Source organism: Rhinolophus sinicus, linkage group LG15 (assembly GCF_036562045.2).
Source record: "Rhinolophus sinicus isolate RSC01 linkage group LG15, ASM3656204v1, whole genome shotgun sequence".
NCBI lineage: Eukaryota > Metazoa > Chordata > Mammalia > Chiroptera > Rhinolophidae > Rhinolophus > Rhinolophus sinicus.
In genome coordinates this window covers 1,391,030-1,412,057 of record NC_133764.1, presented here as the reverse complement: position 1 = coordinate 1,412,057, position 21,028 = coordinate 1,391,030, and the positions used below count along the sequence as shown (strand labels likewise).

Sequence of the window (21,028 nt, the reverse complement as noted above, 5' to 3'; positions counted from 1 at the left end):
GACGGAGTTAAATACGCTGGAAACTGCGTTGTCACTGAAAGCCAGCTGTCCTCTGTGTTTCCTGACTTCTTTCTGACGTCAGTGTCACATACTGACTCCTGTTTCCAGGGCCCCGTTCTTCTACCAACTGATGCAAATGACCTTAAGCGGGTCATTCAGCCTCCTGGGGCCTCTGCTCCTTGTCTGCAAAGTGAGGGCATCATTGGAGACGAGCCCCAGGACTTACAAGTCTCTCCTGTGGTTTGGCCTGGGGCTCCCCCTTTCTCCCCTCTGTCCAGTACATCCTGGGATAGTTCTAGGCACGAAGCTGGTGCCCAAAACATCTCGTGTGGACCAGCCAGGGTATTTCCTGACAGCTGTTAGGATCACATAGTTTGTTTGAGCCAAAGAACTGGCAGGAGGGGTGACCGGTTAGCTCAGTTAGTTAGAGCGTGGTGCTAATAACACCAAGTTTGCCGGTTTGATCCCCGCATGGGCCACTGGGAGCTGCGTCCTCCTTAAAAAAAAAAAAAAAATGAATTGGCAGGGAACATTTTCAAAGACATGTTGTAAGGAGAAGATGAAGGACAATGGGACAAATGCTGCTGTTCCTCTCAATGTTTCTTCCATTTTTCAGCTTGGAGCTTGTTGGCTTCCATGGTTTTGTGGAATCTGAATGTCTGTGGTTACCGGCTATCTCCTGACCTCCACAGAGGTCTAAACACCAGCCCCGGGCCCAGAACACAATCACAAGCAGCACGTGTCCTCGCTCTTGTAGCTTTCCAGGTGCGTAATCATTTTTTAACTGTAATTTTTCCACTGGAGTTAGTAGTCAAGAATCTAAAGACTTAAAATAAATCCAATAAGGGAAACAAAGTAACTTCTGGAAAAGGGAAGAATAGAGTGAGAAAACTGAAAAGGCCATCATGAGAAGTAAGGACTTTTAGAAAAACAATTTTTTCCAAAAAAAAAAAAGGATTAACAAAAGGTGTTAAGGTTGAGGCCTTTGGGGAAAAAAATAAACTTGTCTAACAAATCATTTGAATGACAATGACTTAGTAAAGAGATTGGAAAGAATATGATATCAGAACAACAATGAACCATTTTAGACAAGAACTAGTTCCTGGAATGGATTGCCTCTCATTTGTATTGTACCAAAAGCTGGTGGAGGTCTGGCAAAAAAATAAGAAGAAAGAATAAGGACCACAGGAAAGGATGTAAGGAGAAAATTCTGAGTCTGAAATATAGGCCATTGTGTATGCTGAAATGTCCCAAAATGAGTGCTTCTGAGAAATGAAACCACTAAAAGAAGTGAGCAGAGAAATTGGGCATAATAGAGTATCTTAGAGTAATGAGAGGACGGTCAAAGCGATAAAAAGAAAAAAAATTAAATCGAATTCAGAGAGAGAAGGCAACCAGCAGAGTGGATCTGAGGAAAAGTCTTTTGTCCTCAGGTGTGAGAAACGCATCGTGGCCTGAGTGAGCCCATTCCTGCTATATGTGGCACTACGGTAGGCCTGAACAGTGAGTGCTGCCTATATATTTTTTTAGCTCACAAAATCAAAGAATCACGTAGCTTTTTCATCCCACTTAAGGTTCCAGGTAATGAAAGAGAAGGATGAATCATATGTAAGAATATAGCTTTGATGAAAAAGCCCTCCATCATTCAACGACACGATCGGTTTAACAACCCCTACGATGTTTGTCTAATAGAGAAATGACTATTTTTGGACTCCACGTAGCAGAAATGTATGACAAACATATTCATGGGTATTTGTGGTGTAGGTCCACTTAGAGCATCTGAAAGTTCAATTATTGGATGCAGTCTGGGTTTTGCGTTTGTTCTTGTAGCAACGGTTTGCTTCATAAGGAATAATTATGAGGGTTTTTTTGTTGTTGTTGTTGTTGTTGAGAAATTAGAAAAAACAGCAGTAGCTGCCAAAGTTTAAATAGTGCTTACTACGTGGCAGTGTGGGGACAGAGCCCCAGAGAGTAGTTTCCAGGCTCTCGGCCTCACATAGACAGGTGCTGGCTCAGGTAGTAAATGGCCATCAACTGGGATTGGATGGCCATCAGCTGTGGCTAGTTGGCCGTCAGCTGTAACCAGTGAGCCATTGGCCACTAATATAACTGCTGTGGCTACGCTAGCAGCAAATGGGGGCTAGCAAGAAGATGGTGGCTGAGCCTGCAAGCGGCACAGTGAGGATTGCGAATTGTGTGGCTCCCACTTCCTGTTTCTCCAACCCAGCCGCCAGAGAGAATATAGTGGTATGACTCCCCTACCTATGGCTCCGTGGGTGTTCCTTTTTGGCTTCACCATATCCTGCGTTCTTGTCTGGGGAGCGGGAGCAGAGACCCCGCCGGACTCCCCGCACGACAGGCAGGTATTGTTTGAAGCATTTTTCATACATGTCCTGTGGGGGACCTGCGGGGTCTCTGCTCCCGCTCCCCAGACAAGAACGCAGGATATGGTGAAGCCAAAAAGGAACACCCACGGAGCCATAGGTAGGGGAGTCATACCACTATATTCTCTCTGGCGGCACTATACTCTCAATGGAGGCTGGATTCACACGGTCCGCAAACCGCCATCCACACTTGCCAGCCCAGCCACCATCTTCTTGCTAGCCCCCATTCTTTCTCTCTTCTAGTACAGCCACAGCAGTTATATTAGTGGCCAATGGCTCACTGGTTACAGCTGACAGCCAACTAGCCACAGCTGATGGCCATCCCATCACAGTTGATGGCCATTTACTACCTGAGCCAGCACCTGTCTATGTGAGGCCGAGAGCCTGGAAACTACTTTCTGAGGCTCTGCCCCCACAATACATTAACTTGTGTAACCCATACAGCAGCCCTATTAGGTAGGTACTGTTATGATTCCACTTTGCAGATGAGGAAACTGAGGCAAGGAAGGTTAAATGACATGTCCAAGGTCACACAGTTAGAAAGAGTAGAGCCTGGACTCTAACGTACCAAACTCCCAGGTACCCACCCCCGTATTTGGCAATTGTTCATATTTTTCCAATTTACTTCCTCTTATAATACATAAATATATTTTAAAAATATAACAGTATGCAGAGTTGCAGTGCGATCCCCATCCCATGAACATGTTTTGCGTCTGTCTCAGCCTATTGATAGTGATGCTTCAGTTAGGAGTGCCCAGGGCACTCACCTGGGCCTGTACCTCTTGTGGCCGCCCCCACAGACGTTTTCCCCACCAGAACTAATACTGTGGCTGGACCAGCCCTTGTAGTTCTTTTTAAAAGTAAGGCACAGCTCAGCAATAGCCATCAGATAACTTTGCAAAAAAAAAAAGGTTTATTACAAGTCCTGGAGGGTACATGGCACTCCCAGGGTCACAGGCAGAGAGAGAGACAGGATCTGGGGTGCTGTCTTTATTGGGGTTGAGGGTGGGGTGCTTAGGGTTTCATGGGCTCACTCTCTTTCTGAGATTAATTTAAAACATAAGAGTAGGAATTGAGGCACAGGAAGGGAAAGCAAGTGGTCAAACTGCCAGTCCGTCCAGGTCACCCAGGGCGTTCTGAAAGGTGAACTGAATGGTGGCTCTCTATCTGGTTGTGTAGCTGACAATACGATATTTACTTGAGAGGGAGGGAAGTCTTTGAAATGGATCCCACAGCACTTAAAAGCTTAAAGTCACACAATCAATCAACATAGCTAATTGTCAGACACTTCTACTTGAGTGACGTGTACCCTTCAGTTCCTTTCAAAAATATTTTTACTCATACATCTACGTCTTGTATCTTTGGACAATATACAGTGTTATTTTTCATATTTCAAACATTTGCATGAGTAGTACTATATCCTACTTCCTTTGTGAAGCTTGCTTTTTTCCTCTCATCGTTATGCTGAGTTCTGGCTATGTAGACACACGGATGGATCTCTCAGACTGCAGTAGCCAGTCCTGTGGCAGCTGGCCACATTTGGCTAGAAACGTGGCCTTTCGAATTTAGGTATGCTGTCAGTGTAAAATGCATGCTGGATTTCTAAGACACCGCGAAAAACAGTAAAAGACCTCTAGCAGTGTTTGATATTGATTAAACGTTGAAATGATAGTATTTTGGATATATTGGATTAAATACAATATATATCAAAATCAATTTCACCTGTTTCTTGTTATTTTGTAGTGTAACTACTAGAAAATTGAAAGCGACCTATGTGGCTTGATTTGCAGCTTGCATTGTCTTTCTGCCGGAGAGCTCTGATCTAGAGCCTTCCTCTTAACTGCGTTAGTCTGGGTTTTGTTCATTGGTAAAGAAGCAAGCCCTAAATCTGAATAATAAGAACTAATATTTACTGTTCACAGATACTTTTCTAAGTGATTTATATGCAATAACCCATTCAGTGCCCCTGGGAAGTTGCATGGCTGCACGAAGTGAGGTTGTGCAAAGTCATGTAATTTTAAGCAGGCTGAGCTGGGACTGAAGTCAGACAGACTGGCTGTAACGGCCTGACCTTGTAACTGCCAGCTTGACTGGAAAGGCCCTGCGAGAAAGTGTCAATTTGCCTAGGGAAGGACAACAAGATCCCTTAATTTGGTGATGTCTCTAACAATACACAGTGCTTAAATATCAATAGAGCATTTGCCTTTTTCAACTTGTAATGGACTGGTTCTGAACAGACACACATTTGTTGTGGCAATTTTAGCTTTAATGAAACCGGCACAGGTAGTATTTTTTTTGACGCTGGCTTGCAATGTTATGAAGCCAGCTTTACTCTTTGCCACTAATTATATTAACTGCTTTTAGGGCAAATTGTCAATGCACCACACTCATTTATGCTTCCTACATTTTCAATTTGTTTTCTTTAGCCATGTCTATTTATATCTAAAGTGGGTTTTTTTTCTGTTTTTAAAAAGAGATGTCCTCATTATTCTGCCAATGATAAAATTGGGGCTTGTAATTAAGTTATAAAACACTGGGAGGGAAAAGATGACGTGCGATTGCCATGGGAATATTACTGATGAATATTGGATTGCTTTTCAAATTCTGAATACAAATTTCACTTTTAACATTTCGAATCATGAAGTTACAGAACTGGTAGAGACCCAAGGTTTCTTATGTGTTGGTTAAGACCATAGGCTTGGTGTCAGGCAAACTGTGTGGCCCTGGGGCCAGTATCTTAACCATTGTAAGCCTTAGTTTTGTTATTGTAAGGTCCTTCGTCAAAATGGAGATACTAATACCTACCTTTTGGAGCTCTTTTGTTGATTAAATGAGGTGATTGTGACTCTGTTTATGCGCCTACTTTCATTCCACGGCAGTTGTGGTCATTACTGTTTTTATTAGTAGCAGTAGTAGTATCATTATTATTATTACTATAACATCATCATTATTTCCCCAGATGACTCCTAGGGTATACAGTCTCTTTAAGCACACCTGGTCCTATCCCAACAGGATTTTCTCCTCCATTCTCCACCAGGGTTCTTGAACTCTTCCCTTAGGTAGAGAGGTCCATGGTTCACAGGAAGAAAACCCTGCAGCCTTCTCCCTCTGGGGTGCTGTGGGCAACTCTTGCTGAAGAAAGCTGCGCTGAGGCCCTTCACTAAAGAGCCTCTCTCTACAGCATACACTCCAACATCCCTGCTTCCTTCTGTGGTCTTGCTCCCCTGGGATCTGTCTCCATAAATCCCTCCTGAGGCATCTGCAAGTGTCACCATTGATGCTTTCCCTGGGATCAGTCCCTTGCTCTGGAGTGCTACCGCTCATCTTGCCACCTGAATGTGGACTTCCTTACCTCTCTTTAAGGCTCATGATGGTAGACTGAGGAAGAATGGGGCTTTCCTAGTTCATTACTTCTTCCACTCACTAACTAGGCTTAGGATGGGTGTCCCCATTGCCCAGAAATTATACTTGTTTTGAGGAACATAACCACAAACCCACTTTGAGGGTTACCCACTTTGGCCTAGGATGCTAGAGGGTCCTTAAACCAGACCTTTGGAGATAACCATGGATCTGAAATTAGAAAGCAGTTTAGGCTCTGCCGTGACCCTGAGCTAAGGAATGTATTAGAGGTGAGGAAACTGGGGCCTAGGAGCTTAAGAAACGGGCACACAGGTATGGAGAGTACCCGGCGTTGACTTTGCTCTAGGATATGATATTTATTCCTGGCACGAATCCCGTTCTGCTTTATATTAGTGAAGACAGCCTCCTGCCCCTGACCCCACATTTAGTACATCATCTATCGTCCAGAAGATGCATATTAAATGTTGAATCATTAGCTTCTCTGTATCCAGCTGTGGGGACAGAGCCCCAGAAAGCAGTTTCCAGACTCTCGGCCTCACATAGACAGGTGCTGGCTCAGGTGGTAAATGTTCATCAACTGTGATTGGATGGCCATCAGCTGTGGCTAGTTGGCCGTCAGCTGTAACCAGTGAGCCATTGGCCACTAATATAATTGCCATGGCTACACTAGCAGAGAGAAGAATGGGGGCTAGCAAGAAGATGGTGGCTGGGCTGGCAAGCGTGGATGGCGGGTTTGCGGACAGTGTGGATCCAGCCTCCAGTGAGAGTATAGTGCCGCCAGAGAGAATATAGTGGTATGACTCCCCTACCTATGGCTCCGTGGGTGTTCCTTTTTGGCCTCACCATGTCCTGCGTTCTTGTGTGGGGAGTGGGAGCAGAGAACCTGCAGGCCACCCTGTATGACGCCCCGCATGACACCAGCCTTGCAGAACTTTGAGGGGCGTAGCTTTTACTCCTGTGCCTCTGCGTCCTTAGGGCTAGCACCGGGTCTCGCACTCTCAGCTCCATCAGGGTTTGCTGCCTCTCCTCCTGGAGGCTCCTGCGTGGTGTAGGGCTGTAGGTCCTTCCCCTCTGGATTCTCAATGCCCTTAGGGCTCAGTGCCTTAACGTAACAGGTGCTTGGTAAGCGTTGTCTACTCTGCTCACAGTTCAAGTTGGTTCTTTGAGAGACCTTCTCTGAGGGCTGGGCCATGCCGAGCCTTATTTATCTAAAGCCTTCCTCCATTAGCTGCTTTTGGACCCTCTTCGTTAAGTGAATAGGAATCAGATGTTATTTCTGAAGTAAATCTATTTCTGACTGTTTAATAACTCGGTTATCTTCACATCCCAATCCCGGCCATCTTAGACCTGCCAATCACCTGTTGCCTAGTAACATCCGGCCCGCCCCCGTGCCTTCCGCCCCGCCCCCGTGCCTTCCGACCCCGCGCCCAATTGCGCGCGATCACAGGTCCCGCCCCCCGCGGGCGTGCGGAAGTGACGTTGAGGGACCGCGACGCGTGCGGCCGGCAGGTGCGTCGGGTCCCGCGGACTGACGGAGGCCGGAGCGCCATGGCGTCTGCCGGGGTGGCCTCCGGGCGACAGGCTGAGGATGCATTACCGCCGCCGGCCGAGCCGCCGCTGCCCGAGACGAAGCCGCAGCCGCCGCTGCCGGTCGCCGCGCCGCAGCCGCAGCCGCCGGCGGCGCCGAGGCCTCAGTCACCGGCGGGCGTGAAGGAGGAGACCTACTCCTTTTTACCTTTGGTTCACAACATCATCAAATGGTAAGGGCCCCGGAGAGCACCCGCCGCCACGCGCCGGCCTCTCCCCTCACGTTGCACAGCTGCACAGGCCTGGGTGCTCTCGGGTGCACCCCGTTTAGCGATGGGGAAACTGAGACCCCGAGGGGAGGAGGCCGTTCCCAGGACCTCACTGAGTCGCTCCGTGAGTTCAGCACGTGCGTGGAGCCCTAGAGTTGCCAGACGCCGCGTGGATGGCGGGCGATGTTCTTAGCTGTGAAGCCGCTTGGCGGCTAAAGGCACCGGCTCTGCGGTCAGACCGTCCAGCTTCGCTCCCTAGTGACGCGGGGCAAGGCGAGCTTCCCTGAGCCTCGGGCTTTCACCTGCGACACAGTTTCAGCTTCCTTTCTCCGACAGATCCAGCAGCTAAGGGTCCTCTTCCCTGGGTGGCGCACACTGCCTGGGGCCGTGGGACGCGCGGTAAAAGGGCCAGCTTTTCGTCCCTACGTTGCTACCAGTTAGAAGGGAAAAGACACGAACGGGAAGAGCTCACATTTCAAAAAGATTGGTGGGTGACAATGGGAAACATTAAAGAAGACAAAGATACAGAAGTTGCCCGGCAGAATGGATCCTGTAGCACTGACTTGGTTCTAACACGGTATCAAAACGGGTGACTGGCCTCCTTTGGGCCCTTCTTCAGGTTCGCCTGCGTTTCCAAACTGACCCTGTAAGGAAACGAAAAGCCACACCCAAAAGTCTCCTTGATCCCAGTGTTTGCCTAAGTTATTTTTACTGTCATGTTATTTATAGCCACATAATACTTGGTGTAAACCCCTTGGCTTGTAAATTATTCAACCATTAAAAACCCAGACAAAGTAAATTAAAATTATTATTCTAGTAATGTTCAGGTGAACATATATGTGCTCTTGGTGTTTTGCTGAAGTGCAATTGCGACACACGACATGCACGTGTTGGCTGTTAGTGACCCAGCCCCCTGAGTTCAGCCAGACGAGGTTCACTTGGTGTGGGTTGATGACCTGATGCCTCCGCCGCTTCTCAGACAACTGCATGTCCTTTGCTCTCACATTAGGCCCTGGTTTCCTTTCGCCTCACTGGCTGTGACACACTGTACAGGGAAAGACACGCTGTTCCCTGTAGCCTGCGATCATCGCGTAGCGCTTCTCTGCAGCAGTGAGAGCGCAGGCAGCGGAATGCGGGCCCTGCAGTCCCAGGGCAGGGCTAGATTACAAATACGTGTGTGAAGAAAAACGAAAACAAAATACACACTTTCTTGGAGACAGTTCTCGGACACCCCGGGAGTATGTTCTGGAGCCCCAGTAAAACAGTTGGGTTGAGCCGGCCTTAAAGATGGGGCACAGATGTACGGTGGTGAACACAATGTGGTGTATAGATGCTGTTACAGAACTGCACACCTGGAATCTATGTACCTTTACTAACCATTGTCACCCCAATGCACTTTAATTAAAAAAAGAAAGATGGGGCGGTAAGGTACACTAGCGAGAACATGGCCTGAAAGTCAGATGGCCTTGGGTTAAAATCTCACGCTGTTGCTCGCCTTGGAATCTTGGTGAATCCTTAACCTTTCTGGGCCTTAATTTTCTTATCTCTAATATGTGAATAATAATAATGGACTTCAAACAGGGGGTTCAAATTACAGCTTTGTACTGTGCTGACTGGGTGACCTTGGTCACACAACTTAGCTTCTCTGAGCCTCTCTCTCTCTTGTAAAATGGGACTCATAATACTTAAATCATAAGATTGTTGTGAGCTGTACTCAAGAGCAGTCTCTGGTGAAAGATGGTAGGTGGATTACGTGTTTGTCTCTGTTTCCTCTAAAAGGACAGTGAAGAGTTGTTTTGTTTTGTTTTGTTTTAGGCACAAAACCAAAAGAACAGGGCAGGAACTAATTGCCACAAAGCAGATGGCCAAGGGCTCACCCCCCCATCCCCCCCCAAGAAGCAGCCTGAAGTAACTGCCTTTAACCATGGCCTCTCCGCAAATCTCAGGAATTGGCAGTGCCAGGGACCTCTGGATGTAGGGGTGAAGGGGGACAGAACAGGAGGATTACTTAAAAGTCTATTTTATAAGAGGAAGACCCCCATGGCTCTCTCCCCCAGCTCTAAGCAGACAGGTGACTACCCTTCTTCCATCTTGGAAGACAATTAAAGGGTTGCTCTTTCCCAAGATGTATTCTTAGGAAAGAATAAGCCAGAGAGTATCTGGTCTGGGGGGACAGCAAGCACTGAGACCCCACCCTCGCCTTCCCCACCTGGCTTTTAGAGTGGCAGCCAGAGACAATAGAGGTACATGCTCTTGAGTGTCTGACCAGCCCAAGAGAAAAGTGATTGGGGGCTCCCCAAGAAAGAACCTAGTCAGTTCATATGACTGGATAGCCAAGGTCACTAAGCATATGAAGAAAACCCCTAGTAAGAGAGGACAAAACAGGAGCAGAAAAAGCCACGTGAAGGAAACGGTATGCGCAGAGAGGAGAGAAACGAACCCTGAAAAGGGACTAGGATCCGATTTTAAAGTGCGCCTGCCTCCGTATGTTGGAGTTTACAGGCTAATGAGAGACTGGTAAGGGCCGTGTGGGGGAGACCTCGTGGCTCCTGGTGGGGTCGGAAGCTTCATAGGGGTGGTGCCAGTGATGAGTCTGACATTCTGAAAGCAAGGGGTGGGGGCACCAAGAAATAGCATAACACCTGGAGGTCCCACAAATCCAAGGTAGGAAGGGTGAGCTGGAGAGGCAGGAAAAGCCAGGATGCAGAGGACAGTGTATCCCCCTTTGGGAGTGAGATTTCGTCCTGTGAGGGACGCGGAGCTAGTGAGGCTTTCGAACCAGGGAGTCTTAGATTCGTGCCCAAGGTGGATGTGGCACCTCGGCGTACAGGCTGGGAAGCCAGTTAGGAAGGTCACCGTCCTGGCAGGCCTGGTGAGGGATGAGGGCAGGGACGGCTCGGCCACCCAGGCCCTTGGTCTCCCTCCTCTGTAGCTTCCCGGTGGCCCTTTCATTGGCCGTTTACTCCTTGCCCAGGGGATAAATAAGGAACTAAAAGCTGAAATGAGTTTAGCCTTTCTTGTTCTTGTAAAAATTCAGAGCACTACATGATTGGGGGTTTTAAACATTTTATTTTTAAAAAGCAACAATTGCAAATTCAGAAACATGTAAAACGAAAAAAGGAATCCTCCCTTAAGTCCCTCCCCAGTGGTAACTGCTGTGTTAATACTTTAAGGACCCTTCCAGGAATTACATATCCGTGTCTTTTCAAAACTTTGTACAAATTGAGATCACACTGTACTTGGCTTTTTTCACTTAATAGTCTGTTTTGGACACCTTTGCATACTCACATGAAGGTCTCCGTCAGTAAGATGACTGCACCATAAATTATGTAACTAGCCTTCTGTTTACGGACTTTTAGGTGTCCTCTAGTTTGTGCTTTTACTGGCAGTGCTGGGGTCAGCACCCTTGTATTTGAGTACGTGTGTGATGAGGCAAATCCTCAAGCAGGGAGAGTGCTGGAGCGGGCGGTACACGCATTTGTAATTTTGATCGCTGTTGCTAAATTTAAAGTGCTGCATCTTTTTAGCTCTTTGTCCAAAACATGGTCCTATAGACTGGATTGCTTCAGTTAACCTAGAATGGCCCATAAACCTGTGACCCAAAAAGCATTTTAAAAACAACGTGCTAGATGTATTCAGAAAGCACTCATAGATATAAAATGGCAAGGAGCCTCTCCCTCAGCTTCTCCCAACCCCCTTCCTCCGCTCAGAACTGCATAGTGCTCCATTTTATGAATATGCCATTTATTTAAACAGTTCCTTGCTCAAGGACACTCAATTGTTTTTGGCATTTTGCTGTTACAGTCAGTGCTGCAATGAATCTCTTTGTAGGTGCCGGCTTGAGAGTCTTGAGAGTCTCTGAAAGCTAAATTTCTAGCAACAGGGTACATGAATTTAAAATTTTGATCACTGTTAGCAAATTCAGAAAGAATGCACCACGTTATGCTTCACCAGCAGTCTATCTGTCTCTCCCACACCTCTTCCATCACCGTTAACTTTTTAATTTTGGCTAATCTGATAGGTCAGAAATGATACATTGTATCAATCTGTGTTTTTTATATCAGGTAAAGCATCTTTTCATATGCAACTTTGTGTCATTTGTATTTTTCCCCCATAAACTGCCCATTTTTCTGTTATGTCATTCCTCTTTTTATGAGCTCTTTGTACAGTTAGGAAACTATGCCTTTGTCTGTTAAGTATTTTGTAAATACTTTCTCTGAGTTGTCGCTTTTCTTTTGACTTTGTTCCTGGGTTTTCTTTTTTCGTTTTCTGTTCAGAAGCATATCATTTTATGTAGGCAGATTTGTTAACATTTTCCTTTATGGCCTCTCCTAGTTAGAAAGGCCTGCCCACTCTAATAATATGGTAGATACTGATCCCTTTTTTCTAGGACTTTGAAGGTTTCATTTTTTACTTTTAATTCTTTGATGCCTCTGGAATTTATTTTGATGGAAAGAGTGAGGGGAGCCCCAGCTTCTTCCCCACGTAATCATATCTCCCCACTGCTGTTGCTGAATATTTATTATTTTCCCTGCTTGAGCTGTCGCCCATCATGCACTGAATTCCCGTGTTTTCGCATCTGCTTCTGGACATTCTATTAATGTTTTCCAGTACCAAACTGTTTTAATTCTCAAATCTTCATGGTACATGACTTTCAAGGTTGGTCTCTCTGTCGTCTTTCTTATAGTATTTAGTTGTCGTGTCTTTACCTTTCCCAGCCCGTTTCCTAGTAGCCTGTCCTGAGATGCGTGATGCTTTTGGTTAGTGGAACACTTAGGCTTTAATCTGCAGCTTTACTTCCAAGCCTGTTAATACCACTCGTGGTCTAGGTCTTCTAACCTCATTTTTGATCTTATAATCACTTCTTAATTGTTCTCTTTGCCTTTATCTCTAATTAACTGCTTAATTTTTCTCTGCTCAAAAATCTGTAGGGCTCCAGGTTCTTTCCAAATTGCTTTCCAATTTGTCAACTTTTCAGAGGTCTCTGCAGGTCAGCTTCAAATCTCCTGCCTGAACTATGAGTGCCTTTGGGGGCTGTGGAGTCATCTAGACTTGTGCACACTCCAGCCTCCCTGCACGAGTGTCTTCCTGCCCTGTCTTTGCCCAGGGAAATGCCACATATTTTTCAGGGCCTTGCTCAGAGGCCACCTCCTCCCCCTGGAGAGCTGCTTCCTGCAGCTTTGGCTGAGGTGCTGGTGGTAGAGAGAAGCTTCCCAGCCCAAAGCACTTGCGCTTTCCTAGTATCTTCCCCATAGTTAAGCGGACAGTTAAAACTACACTTCTATGTTAGTTTCAAAGAATGAGGAAAGCGAAAAGAAAAATCTCATGTTTATGCCTGTGAGAAATCTTACCGATCCCAACTATTTGCCACCTTTCCTGGTGCGTATGGAAGCCACATTACAGAAGTAGGTATATAATAAAGGAGGCATGAAAGGAGGCCTGTTGGAGCAGGGAAAGTTAGCATTTTTGTTTCCTTCAAACTTGCCAAATCTAATTGGAGTCTGGAGCTAAGTGTCCCAGCCTAGGAATTGTGAATCGCAGTTGTCATTGCTTCGCCTGATGGTTTTGGCTCACCTAGTAAAAGTATTCTGTCAACATGGGTATGTACATAGTTTTTAATTACATTTTCACTGTTTAGTATCTTTTCCTTTGCTGGGTAGGTAGAGGGAGCCATGGTCCTTGGCACGGCAGACGTAGTTCAAGTGAGGAGCACGCTCCTGGGCCCTTTAACCTTTTAGCCGGGGCATATTGTTGGAAACAAATGCATTTGTTGTTGCGGCGGGTCAGCAAGACCTCAGCGCCCTGGCAAGACTCCTTCGCTGGAAACCGGGGTGTTACTGACCGGCTGCTTCCCGCACAAGTGTCTGTTTTAATCTGAGCAGCCCTCCGCGCCAGCTGAGGCCTGGCCTTGAGTCATGGAGGAAGCAGCCCCACAAGAGCCAAGAAGCGCCCCCGCTGCTCCTCGGGGCGTCTGCACGTATCTCACTGCAGCCCTCTCTCTGTTCCTTTTCTGCTCCTTCAGCGAAAAGAACGAGCACCCAGATGGGGAGCATGTGTGGACTGGAAGAATGAGTTACAAGCCTCTTCTCTCCTCTCCCACTTCCTCTGTGTTCACTCAGCGTGACCTGCCACGCCCCTGCTGGGACGCAGGCCCCACAGTACATCGGGTCTTGGGGGGGCGGGGGGGGTGTTGAGCCTGGAAAGGTTGGAGCCCCCTTCACACTGAACTTGCCGGGCAGGTATTGTCTGGGAGTGGGCGAACCATCTGAAGTTTTTGAGCTCAGACTTGAGGTTTGGAAAGGTTGGGTGGGCAAAGGGGATTAGAAGGCGGGGGAGGCCTGGGTCTACGGGAAGTTGGTGACGGTGGGAGGTGGAGACGAGATGGGGTTGGCAGGACAGGCTGCTGGATGAGGGCACGTGGGAGCGAGCGCGGCTTTCTAGCCCACGGTAGCCGTGTGCGTGAGGCGCCCTCCATCTGAGGCGGGCATGCTGTGGAGGCAGTGAGTTCAGTTGGGACATAGGCAGGTCTCCAAGGAGAAAATCCTTGGTAAGTGTTGGAACAAGGAAGCTGAACTTCAGGACTGAGGCAGGCGGGGCGTCTGAAGAGGTGGGCGTGGAGGACCACACTTGGGGCTATTGCGTAGCGCAGTGGTTTTTTCAAAATTCTTCTAACAGTAGAACTAATTGTTATTCCTCCCTAAAAAGTATGTTTTTTCACGTGTAACTCAGCGAGCAGATGCAAGCAAGGGTCTGAGCGAGATTCAAAGCCCTTCTTCCAAAGGCTCTTTAGGGGCTGTCAGAACTGGAGCAGGGAAGTACAGCTGGCCGCTGGGTAAGGAACGGCCGATGTGAATGGCATGGGAACAAGTGTCCACCATCACAGGGAAGGCATGTGGCAATCTGTCCAGAATTGTAATATACATAACCTTTGACCCACAAATCCTTCTGAGAATTTATCTTAACCAAAATATTTGCGCAAGTACATATAGATACATGAGTACGTGTAAAATGTTCATTGCCACTCTGAGAAATTGCAAAAATCCAAATACCCATCGACAGCCAAACAATTGAGCTGTATAATGCATATGTGTTAACATGGAAAGGCATCCACGATGCATTGTTCAGGGAAACAAGCAAGAATCAGAACCATGTGTGCAGTATGGTCATGTTTCTGGCAAAACAAATAAAATTATGTGTATTTGCATGTTGCTGTGTATTTTGAAGCAATCGGAAACAACATATACCACTTGTTAACAGGTTATTTCTGGGACATGGCATTAGAGGGACTTTCCTTTTCTAAGCCTTGGGGGTCTGTCGTTTGAATTTTGTCTCTCAAGCACCTATTACTATCGTGATAATAACAACAGCACCATTTTAGAAAGATGCCAGCCACTGAAGTCAGCGTGGGAGAAGAAGAGGGTGAGAAGGCCTGGCCCCTGGATGGCTCAGCCAGGAGAGCGGGCGCACGAGGCTGAGGGGGATGCAAGTTTAGGGGAGGAAGAAATGGGAACCAGTCAGATGCCACCAAGAGGTCTGGAGAAGTGATGCTCAGGTTTGCGCGGTGTTGGCTTCAGTGATCCGGTGGGTTCTTTGTGCTTCTACGTTACCAGTGGATGTATTTTTGCTCAGTTGTTGCCAATTTGCATTTTCAAGTCCCAAAGCACCTATATATTAGGTTTGTGCAAAAGTAATTGTGGTTTTTGCAATTATTTTTAACCTTTTAAACCACAATTACTTTTGTACCAACCTAATACACTAAAAACTAAACCCGTGCCGTACTTATTAGCACCTATACTCAGCATCCTTCCTAGACTCACCCACCTAAGCCTGTGGTGTTTGCCCCTAAGTCTGGTGACACAAATACAGAATGTCTGTGTCCACTGCTGGAATGATGCTGAGTATCACCCAGGATGTGCACAGAAGACCGTCAGGAAGTGGCCTGTCAGTCAAGCCATCACAGTCATATTTTTGTCTGCTTTATAAAAACGACAGTAGGTGGGACCAAAGTGCCCTAACCTGTCCTCGGCTTGTATGATTTTCATGCTTCTTGACCTGGCCTAGTCTCCTCTTTTCATTTCTGAAGTTGGGTGGTGACTGACGTTGTGTACAAAGGCAGGCCCATTGGGAGCTTTCTGCTTTTACTCACTCAGCATTTCGACCCGTCTCTTTTCTTTGGGCTTGAGCAGATTCCCGCTTGGCTGGAGCCAGTTTCTGAATAGAGTGTTTTCCTCGTCACAGGGTTCCACAACTAGGGCAGGCTGAGAAGCTCGCGGAGCCGGCCTTGCTGGGGGCTGCGTGACCCCCTTTCAGCTCAGCTGCCCTCCCCTCCAGGCAGGCTTTTCATAAGGCTTCTTCTTTGTTATCTGAAGCCTGTCTCCTTAACTGAAAGTTCACCTGGTAAAGCATGGGCGATTCTTGAAATTTGGGGGTTTTCAGAAATGAGCATCTTAAATATGGCCCACATTTTACTTCCAGAATTAAAAATTCTTTGGGGCCAATTTATGTTTGCTTCCATTACTGGATTATCATAACTTCCAAGTTTTTGTTTTATGTATTTTTGTTTGTTTATTTCTACTGCATCCTTCTGGACTGGTTATGTGAATCAGTCTTTTTAAAACTATATTTTAATTTCGAAATTTCCTTGGGACATTAATCCATAACAATGTGTTAACATACATGCCATCCATATATAACGATTGCAGAAGTCCACATGGATTCTGTCCAGAGTTGTGGATCTGAGCCAAGACCTAGAAGAATTAAAAGGTGTTTCCTATTTGTTTCCTTCTCGAAAGCAGGAAAACCAGGGACTCCTCCCCAGAAACTGACATGAGGCACAGCATTAATTGTGAACATACCTAAATTAAGGGCATCAAATGACAATGAGTAATGTTTGCCATTCATTCTGCAGAATAAAGGATTGATTCTCCGTCTCTTGCTCGGAGGTAGAGCTTCTGATAAATAGTGAGCAGGCCCTGGGAGCCTGTCATTTGCCAGGTGTGAGCCATAACCCACAGGTCGTCAGGAGAGATGGGTATTGTCTGGAGAAGCAGAGAAATGATGAATAATATGAATTAGCACCATCTGGGTTGAAATTTCCGTCAGGGATGAACATTTATTAAAAGAAAAACAAATGATCATTGACAGCTTTCCCCTCGTACACCTCAGTGGATGACTTAGAACCGCCCACTGAATTGGCTTTTAGTTTTTTGTTTCAGCTGCTTGTTTTCAAAAGCTCAGCCAGTTACTAGCTTTTCAAAAATGTATAGGAGCAACTGGCAGTCCGTTTCTTTGCTCTCAGGTGAAGGTTTTTGTTTTTGTTCTTTTCATTTTAGCAGTGACAAGGGAGCGTGGCTCTCTGGGCAGCTAACAATAGCTGTGAGGTGAAGGGAATGATCCTGCCTTTAAAATAGGCTCGACCTGAAGGTGTGGAGTTTATGTGATTGGGAGGCAAGAGCTCGTACCTGCTGGAAAATGTCTAATCGTTTGTAACCAATTTAAATTTTATGAATAGCTCTGTGGACATTAGTCTTTATAGCAACAGACTCAAGCATTACAATGTCAACTAAAATTAGTTCTTGTTATGTGATAGTCTCCTGATTTGGCCTGGAAATGGCTCATATTAGAAGAAATGGATTTCAGCAGGTTTTACTTGCCATTTGTCACCTGATATTGACAATGGTTTGTTCATTCAACAGAAATTTATGAACTTATTTGCCAAGCATTTGTTCTTTCAACAAACGTTACTTGAGTGCCCACAGGGCCCAGGATACAGCAGACAGAGTCCCTGCCTCTGAACAAATAGATTTGAAGCATCTCGTTTGAGAGTGTGCTATGCGAAGGGCTGCACGGGCCCTGAGGGGCGCTGGGGCGCCTTTGCTGAGCCGCTTCACGGGCCTGCCCCCGGCTGCCTGAAAGAGCCGGTCCGTCCTCTGGGGACCGCAGCCTAGTAAGGGGACAGACAGAAAACAAGGCGTTGTAAGAGAGAATGTAGGAAGACAGCAGGTTCTGTGCGGCCGGAGGGCTGCAGCCAGGGGGCGTTTGTGTCTGAGCTGTGAATGCTAACGGCTGCCCTCTGCCCCCTGCAGCATGGACAAGGACAGCCCGGACACCCACCAGGACCTGAACGCCCTCAAGGCCAAGTTCCAGGAGATGCGAAAGGTCATCAGCACCATGCCTGGCATCCACCTGAGCCCAGAGCAGCAGCAGCAACAGCTGCACAGCCTCCGCGAGCAAGTCAGGACCAAGAATGAGCTTCTGCAAAAGTACAAGAGCCTCTGCATGTTCGAGATCCCCAAGGAGTAGACGAGGCGGCTTCGGGGAAGGCCCGAGAGAGCAGGGGAGGAGCAGGCGACCTCACTGCCCCTTGGGGAGGGCTTCTTTCCCAGCCCAGCCCCGAACTTCGTAGCTGAGTAGGGAGGGGCTACTGTACTGCTTCCTGAGCTGAACTTGGCCTTGACTGTGGGAGGAGCCAGCCCCGGAGCTTGGCTTCCGGGGGGCGTCCTTGTGTATATCCGCGTGTCTAGAGGCATAATAACGGGAGTGCCTGCTGTGGGAGGAGGAATGTTTCTGGAGGCTGCAGAGGGGCTGGAGGACCCTAGCCCTGTCCCTGGGGAGGGGCCACCTGCTGGGGGCTGGGCTCCTCTGGGATCTGAGGAGCTCAGCAGGGAAGGAGGCATCTCCCGTGCTTCCTGCCTTCCCTCTCCTCCGGTCCCGGGATGTGAAATATGTACCAGCTACACCTTGTTCTGTTGTAGCAGAATCATGAAACATTTGCATAGAATTCACTGGACAGAGTAGGCCTCTAGTCACATGGCGTGGGTTTAAATGGTCAAGGAAGGCTGTGAGAGAGCGAGCGTTGTTCCGACAGACTCCAGGGCAGCCTTTTCCCCGCAACACTTTGTTTGCTTTCGTGTTTGAGCCCGTGACTGTAACAGCCCCGAGCCCTGCCTGCCGGCCCCTGTGCCGGGGTCTCCAACACCTACACGTGCTCGTTACCTTCAGCGCTTGCTCCCTTTGTCTCCTGTCACCTTCCGGCGGCTCAGGCAGCCATTTAATGCCTGAGAAGGACCAGACCACTTCAGACCCCACAGCGCTTCCCGCGGGCGGGAGGACACGTGGTTTCTGCGCAGGCGCAGGCAGCCGTCCAGGTGTGCAGACCCCGCCTCTTCCGGCGTTTCAGGCTCCCGTTGTCCTGGTGTAAGAAACGTTTCCCCTCTGGCCTGCTCGTAGAGTCAACCACGAACATCGCCGCGCTGCAGATAGGGGTTCGTGTGCACTTTGCCTTCGGAGAAGGGCAGTTCTGGGTGACGGCTCTGGTCGTACCTGGCCAGGTGGGACCGCATAGCTCTGATTCAGTTCTGAGGTGCGACGAGCTAGACCCAGACATTAAGGGTCAAGTCCTGGTTCATAAAATGTGTGCAAACGCCCCCTCGTTTTCTGCAGGTGGGACATCTTATTTGTGTGCCCTTGCCTTCCCTCTCAAGGTTACGGTGAGCACAGTAAGCGAGTATTGTTTAGACCTAGAAATGAGTCCATAACCTGCTGACCAGTTCAGGGCCCTGACAGATGCTCGCCGACTGGCCTTGTGGGCAGGTGTTGGTTGAAGACGTTTTTCGCAGGGGTTCGGTACATGCCAACCTGCAGCCACCTGTCAGAAGATGGCAGGCTTATTGGGAGCTCAGGGAGGTATGAGGGAGATGTCAGGTTCCAGTAGCTTCGGACAGAAGAGCAGGCTCTGGATTGAAGTGGGCAGTCGCCTATTAGACGCCTACCTTGGGACTGTTATTTAACTGAATCAGTTATTGTCTTGACATCTCGGCCTAGTGTGTGGGCCGGTTTTAAGGCTCTGACCAAATACCATGAAACATGAAGCCTGAAATGGACACGGGCTCCTCACGGGTAGGGGGAGGTGGAAGCTTTGCTGCATTTGTCAATGTTATGACTTGTGATGGTTTTCAAGAGTATGATTAAAAGAACTTGTGCTCTGCTCTGGGGTCATCTTGGTATTTGTACTGAGAAATTCATAGTAGGATGTCTCTTTTGGGTATTGGGTAGTTGGGAGGAAAATGTTCGCTTGCTTAGAGCAGGCAGAACAAATTGTGAGAGCTTCCATTCTGCACCCCCATCACGTAGCTAAACCAACGTGAAAGCAGAGTAAGTCCTCTCGGGAACGGGCATCTGTCCCCAAGGGCTCAGTTGGCCTAGTGAGTCATCCTGCCCAGCCATGATTGGCCCCGAGGACTCTCCCTCATTACAGAAGTGGCTTTAGTCCTCATGGGGAGCAACTCTCACCAGAGCAAGGCGGAATGCCCCTCACAAGGCTGAGAAGCTTCTTGAAGCCACCAGTTATTTGGATTACTGGGGAGCAGGCACTTGTGCTAAGTACTTTTTAAACATCACACTTAACCCTCACAGAAACCCCGTGGAGGGTGTTCTGTTTCCCAAGTGAAGAATTGGAGGCGTGGCAGGTGTCACTCGCCCCAGGCTTGCACAGTTAAGAGTGGCAGAGAGTGGCATCCTGAGTCGGGAGCCGGTGTCATCACCTGCTGAGGAAAGGAGACAGCAAGCAGAGGAGGGTGCTCTACCCCAAACCACGACAGCAGATGCTTCCTGGAGCTGGAGGGGCGCTGGAGGCTGGGTGAACTTGACTGTTTCTAGACAGCCGTGTGGGAGACCCTGCAGAGGAGCCAGGCACCGGGGTCTGGCCCCAGCCTGACACCAGGTCACTCTCTCAGTGCTCTCTTCCCTTGTTTGTGAAAGCAGGGCCGAGTGACACCTAAAACCCTCTGAGAGTTTCAGGTTTGATGGCCTTTTGTCACCCTGGGCCAGTACCATATAGGACACAATGGCTGGGGCACCGTCCCAGAGGCTTATTGTGGCTGGACGGAGGGAAAACTAAACAGGTGCCATATTTTGCTGTGTATAATACGCTCCTGTGTATTATGTGCACCTGTGTTTTTGGCGCAAACTTTCAGGGAAAAAATTTTTTGTTTTAATTTTTTAATTCAAATTTTTGTTTGTTTATATTTAGGTACTTATTTTTTGTATTATAAAGGAATTTTAGCATTTATTATTACATTTTTAACTCATAAATAAAATAATTGAAAACATTTATATAGATGCAGAATTAGTACTACCCATCTATAATGCACACTCTTACTTTCCCTCACAAATATGGGCCAAAAAGTGCGCATTATACATGGCAAAATATGGTGAATGGCTAGGAAGATGTGTCTCCAGGGAGGACCCTGAAGTCCTTTATTTTTGTCCTGGCTTCTGAGGAACTGCTCCCCAAATAGAAGGGCTTAGCCTAGTCTCTCGAGCTTTTTTGGAGGCTGTTTCTCCCAGGAGGGCTCAAACTATTTTCAGAATGCAAGCGGTATTTTCCAGTTTGGGGGAAGGTAAGTCCAATTCCATTGAAATAGAAACCCATCCCCTCCCTACTCACCTTTCCCCCTCCAGCCATTTCTAAAAGTAAAGAAAGCATGG

General features: G+C 47.7%; 1 protein-coding gene across 1 annotated transcript; it reads left to right on the top strand.

Moving 5' to 3' along the window:
• The first annotated feature begins 7,216 nt into the window (after positions 1–7,216).
• Positions 7,217–19,527, top strand: MED9 (mediator complex subunit 9). Its single transcript, XM_074320785.1, has 2 exons — positions 7,217–7,504; positions 17,626–19,527. The coding sequence occupies exons 1-2, from the start codon at positions 7,293–7,295 to the stop codon at positions 17,840–17,842; spliced, it is 429 nt and encodes a 142-aa protein (XP_074176886.1). The 5' UTR covers positions 7,217–7,292; the 3' UTR covers positions 17,843–19,527.
• Positions 19,528–21,028: the final 1,501 nt, after the last annotated feature.

Bases quoted from the DNA above. Each gene is read 5' to 3' on its own strand.
- MED9 (XM_074320785.1), top strand. From the start codon at position 7,293: ATGGCGTCTGCCGGGGTGGCCTCCGGGCGACAGGCTGAGGATGCATTA. The intron at 7,505-17,625 runs GTAAGGGCCCCG...TGCCCCCTGCAG, and splicing joins GTTCACAACATCATCAAATG to CATGGACAAGGACAGCCCGG.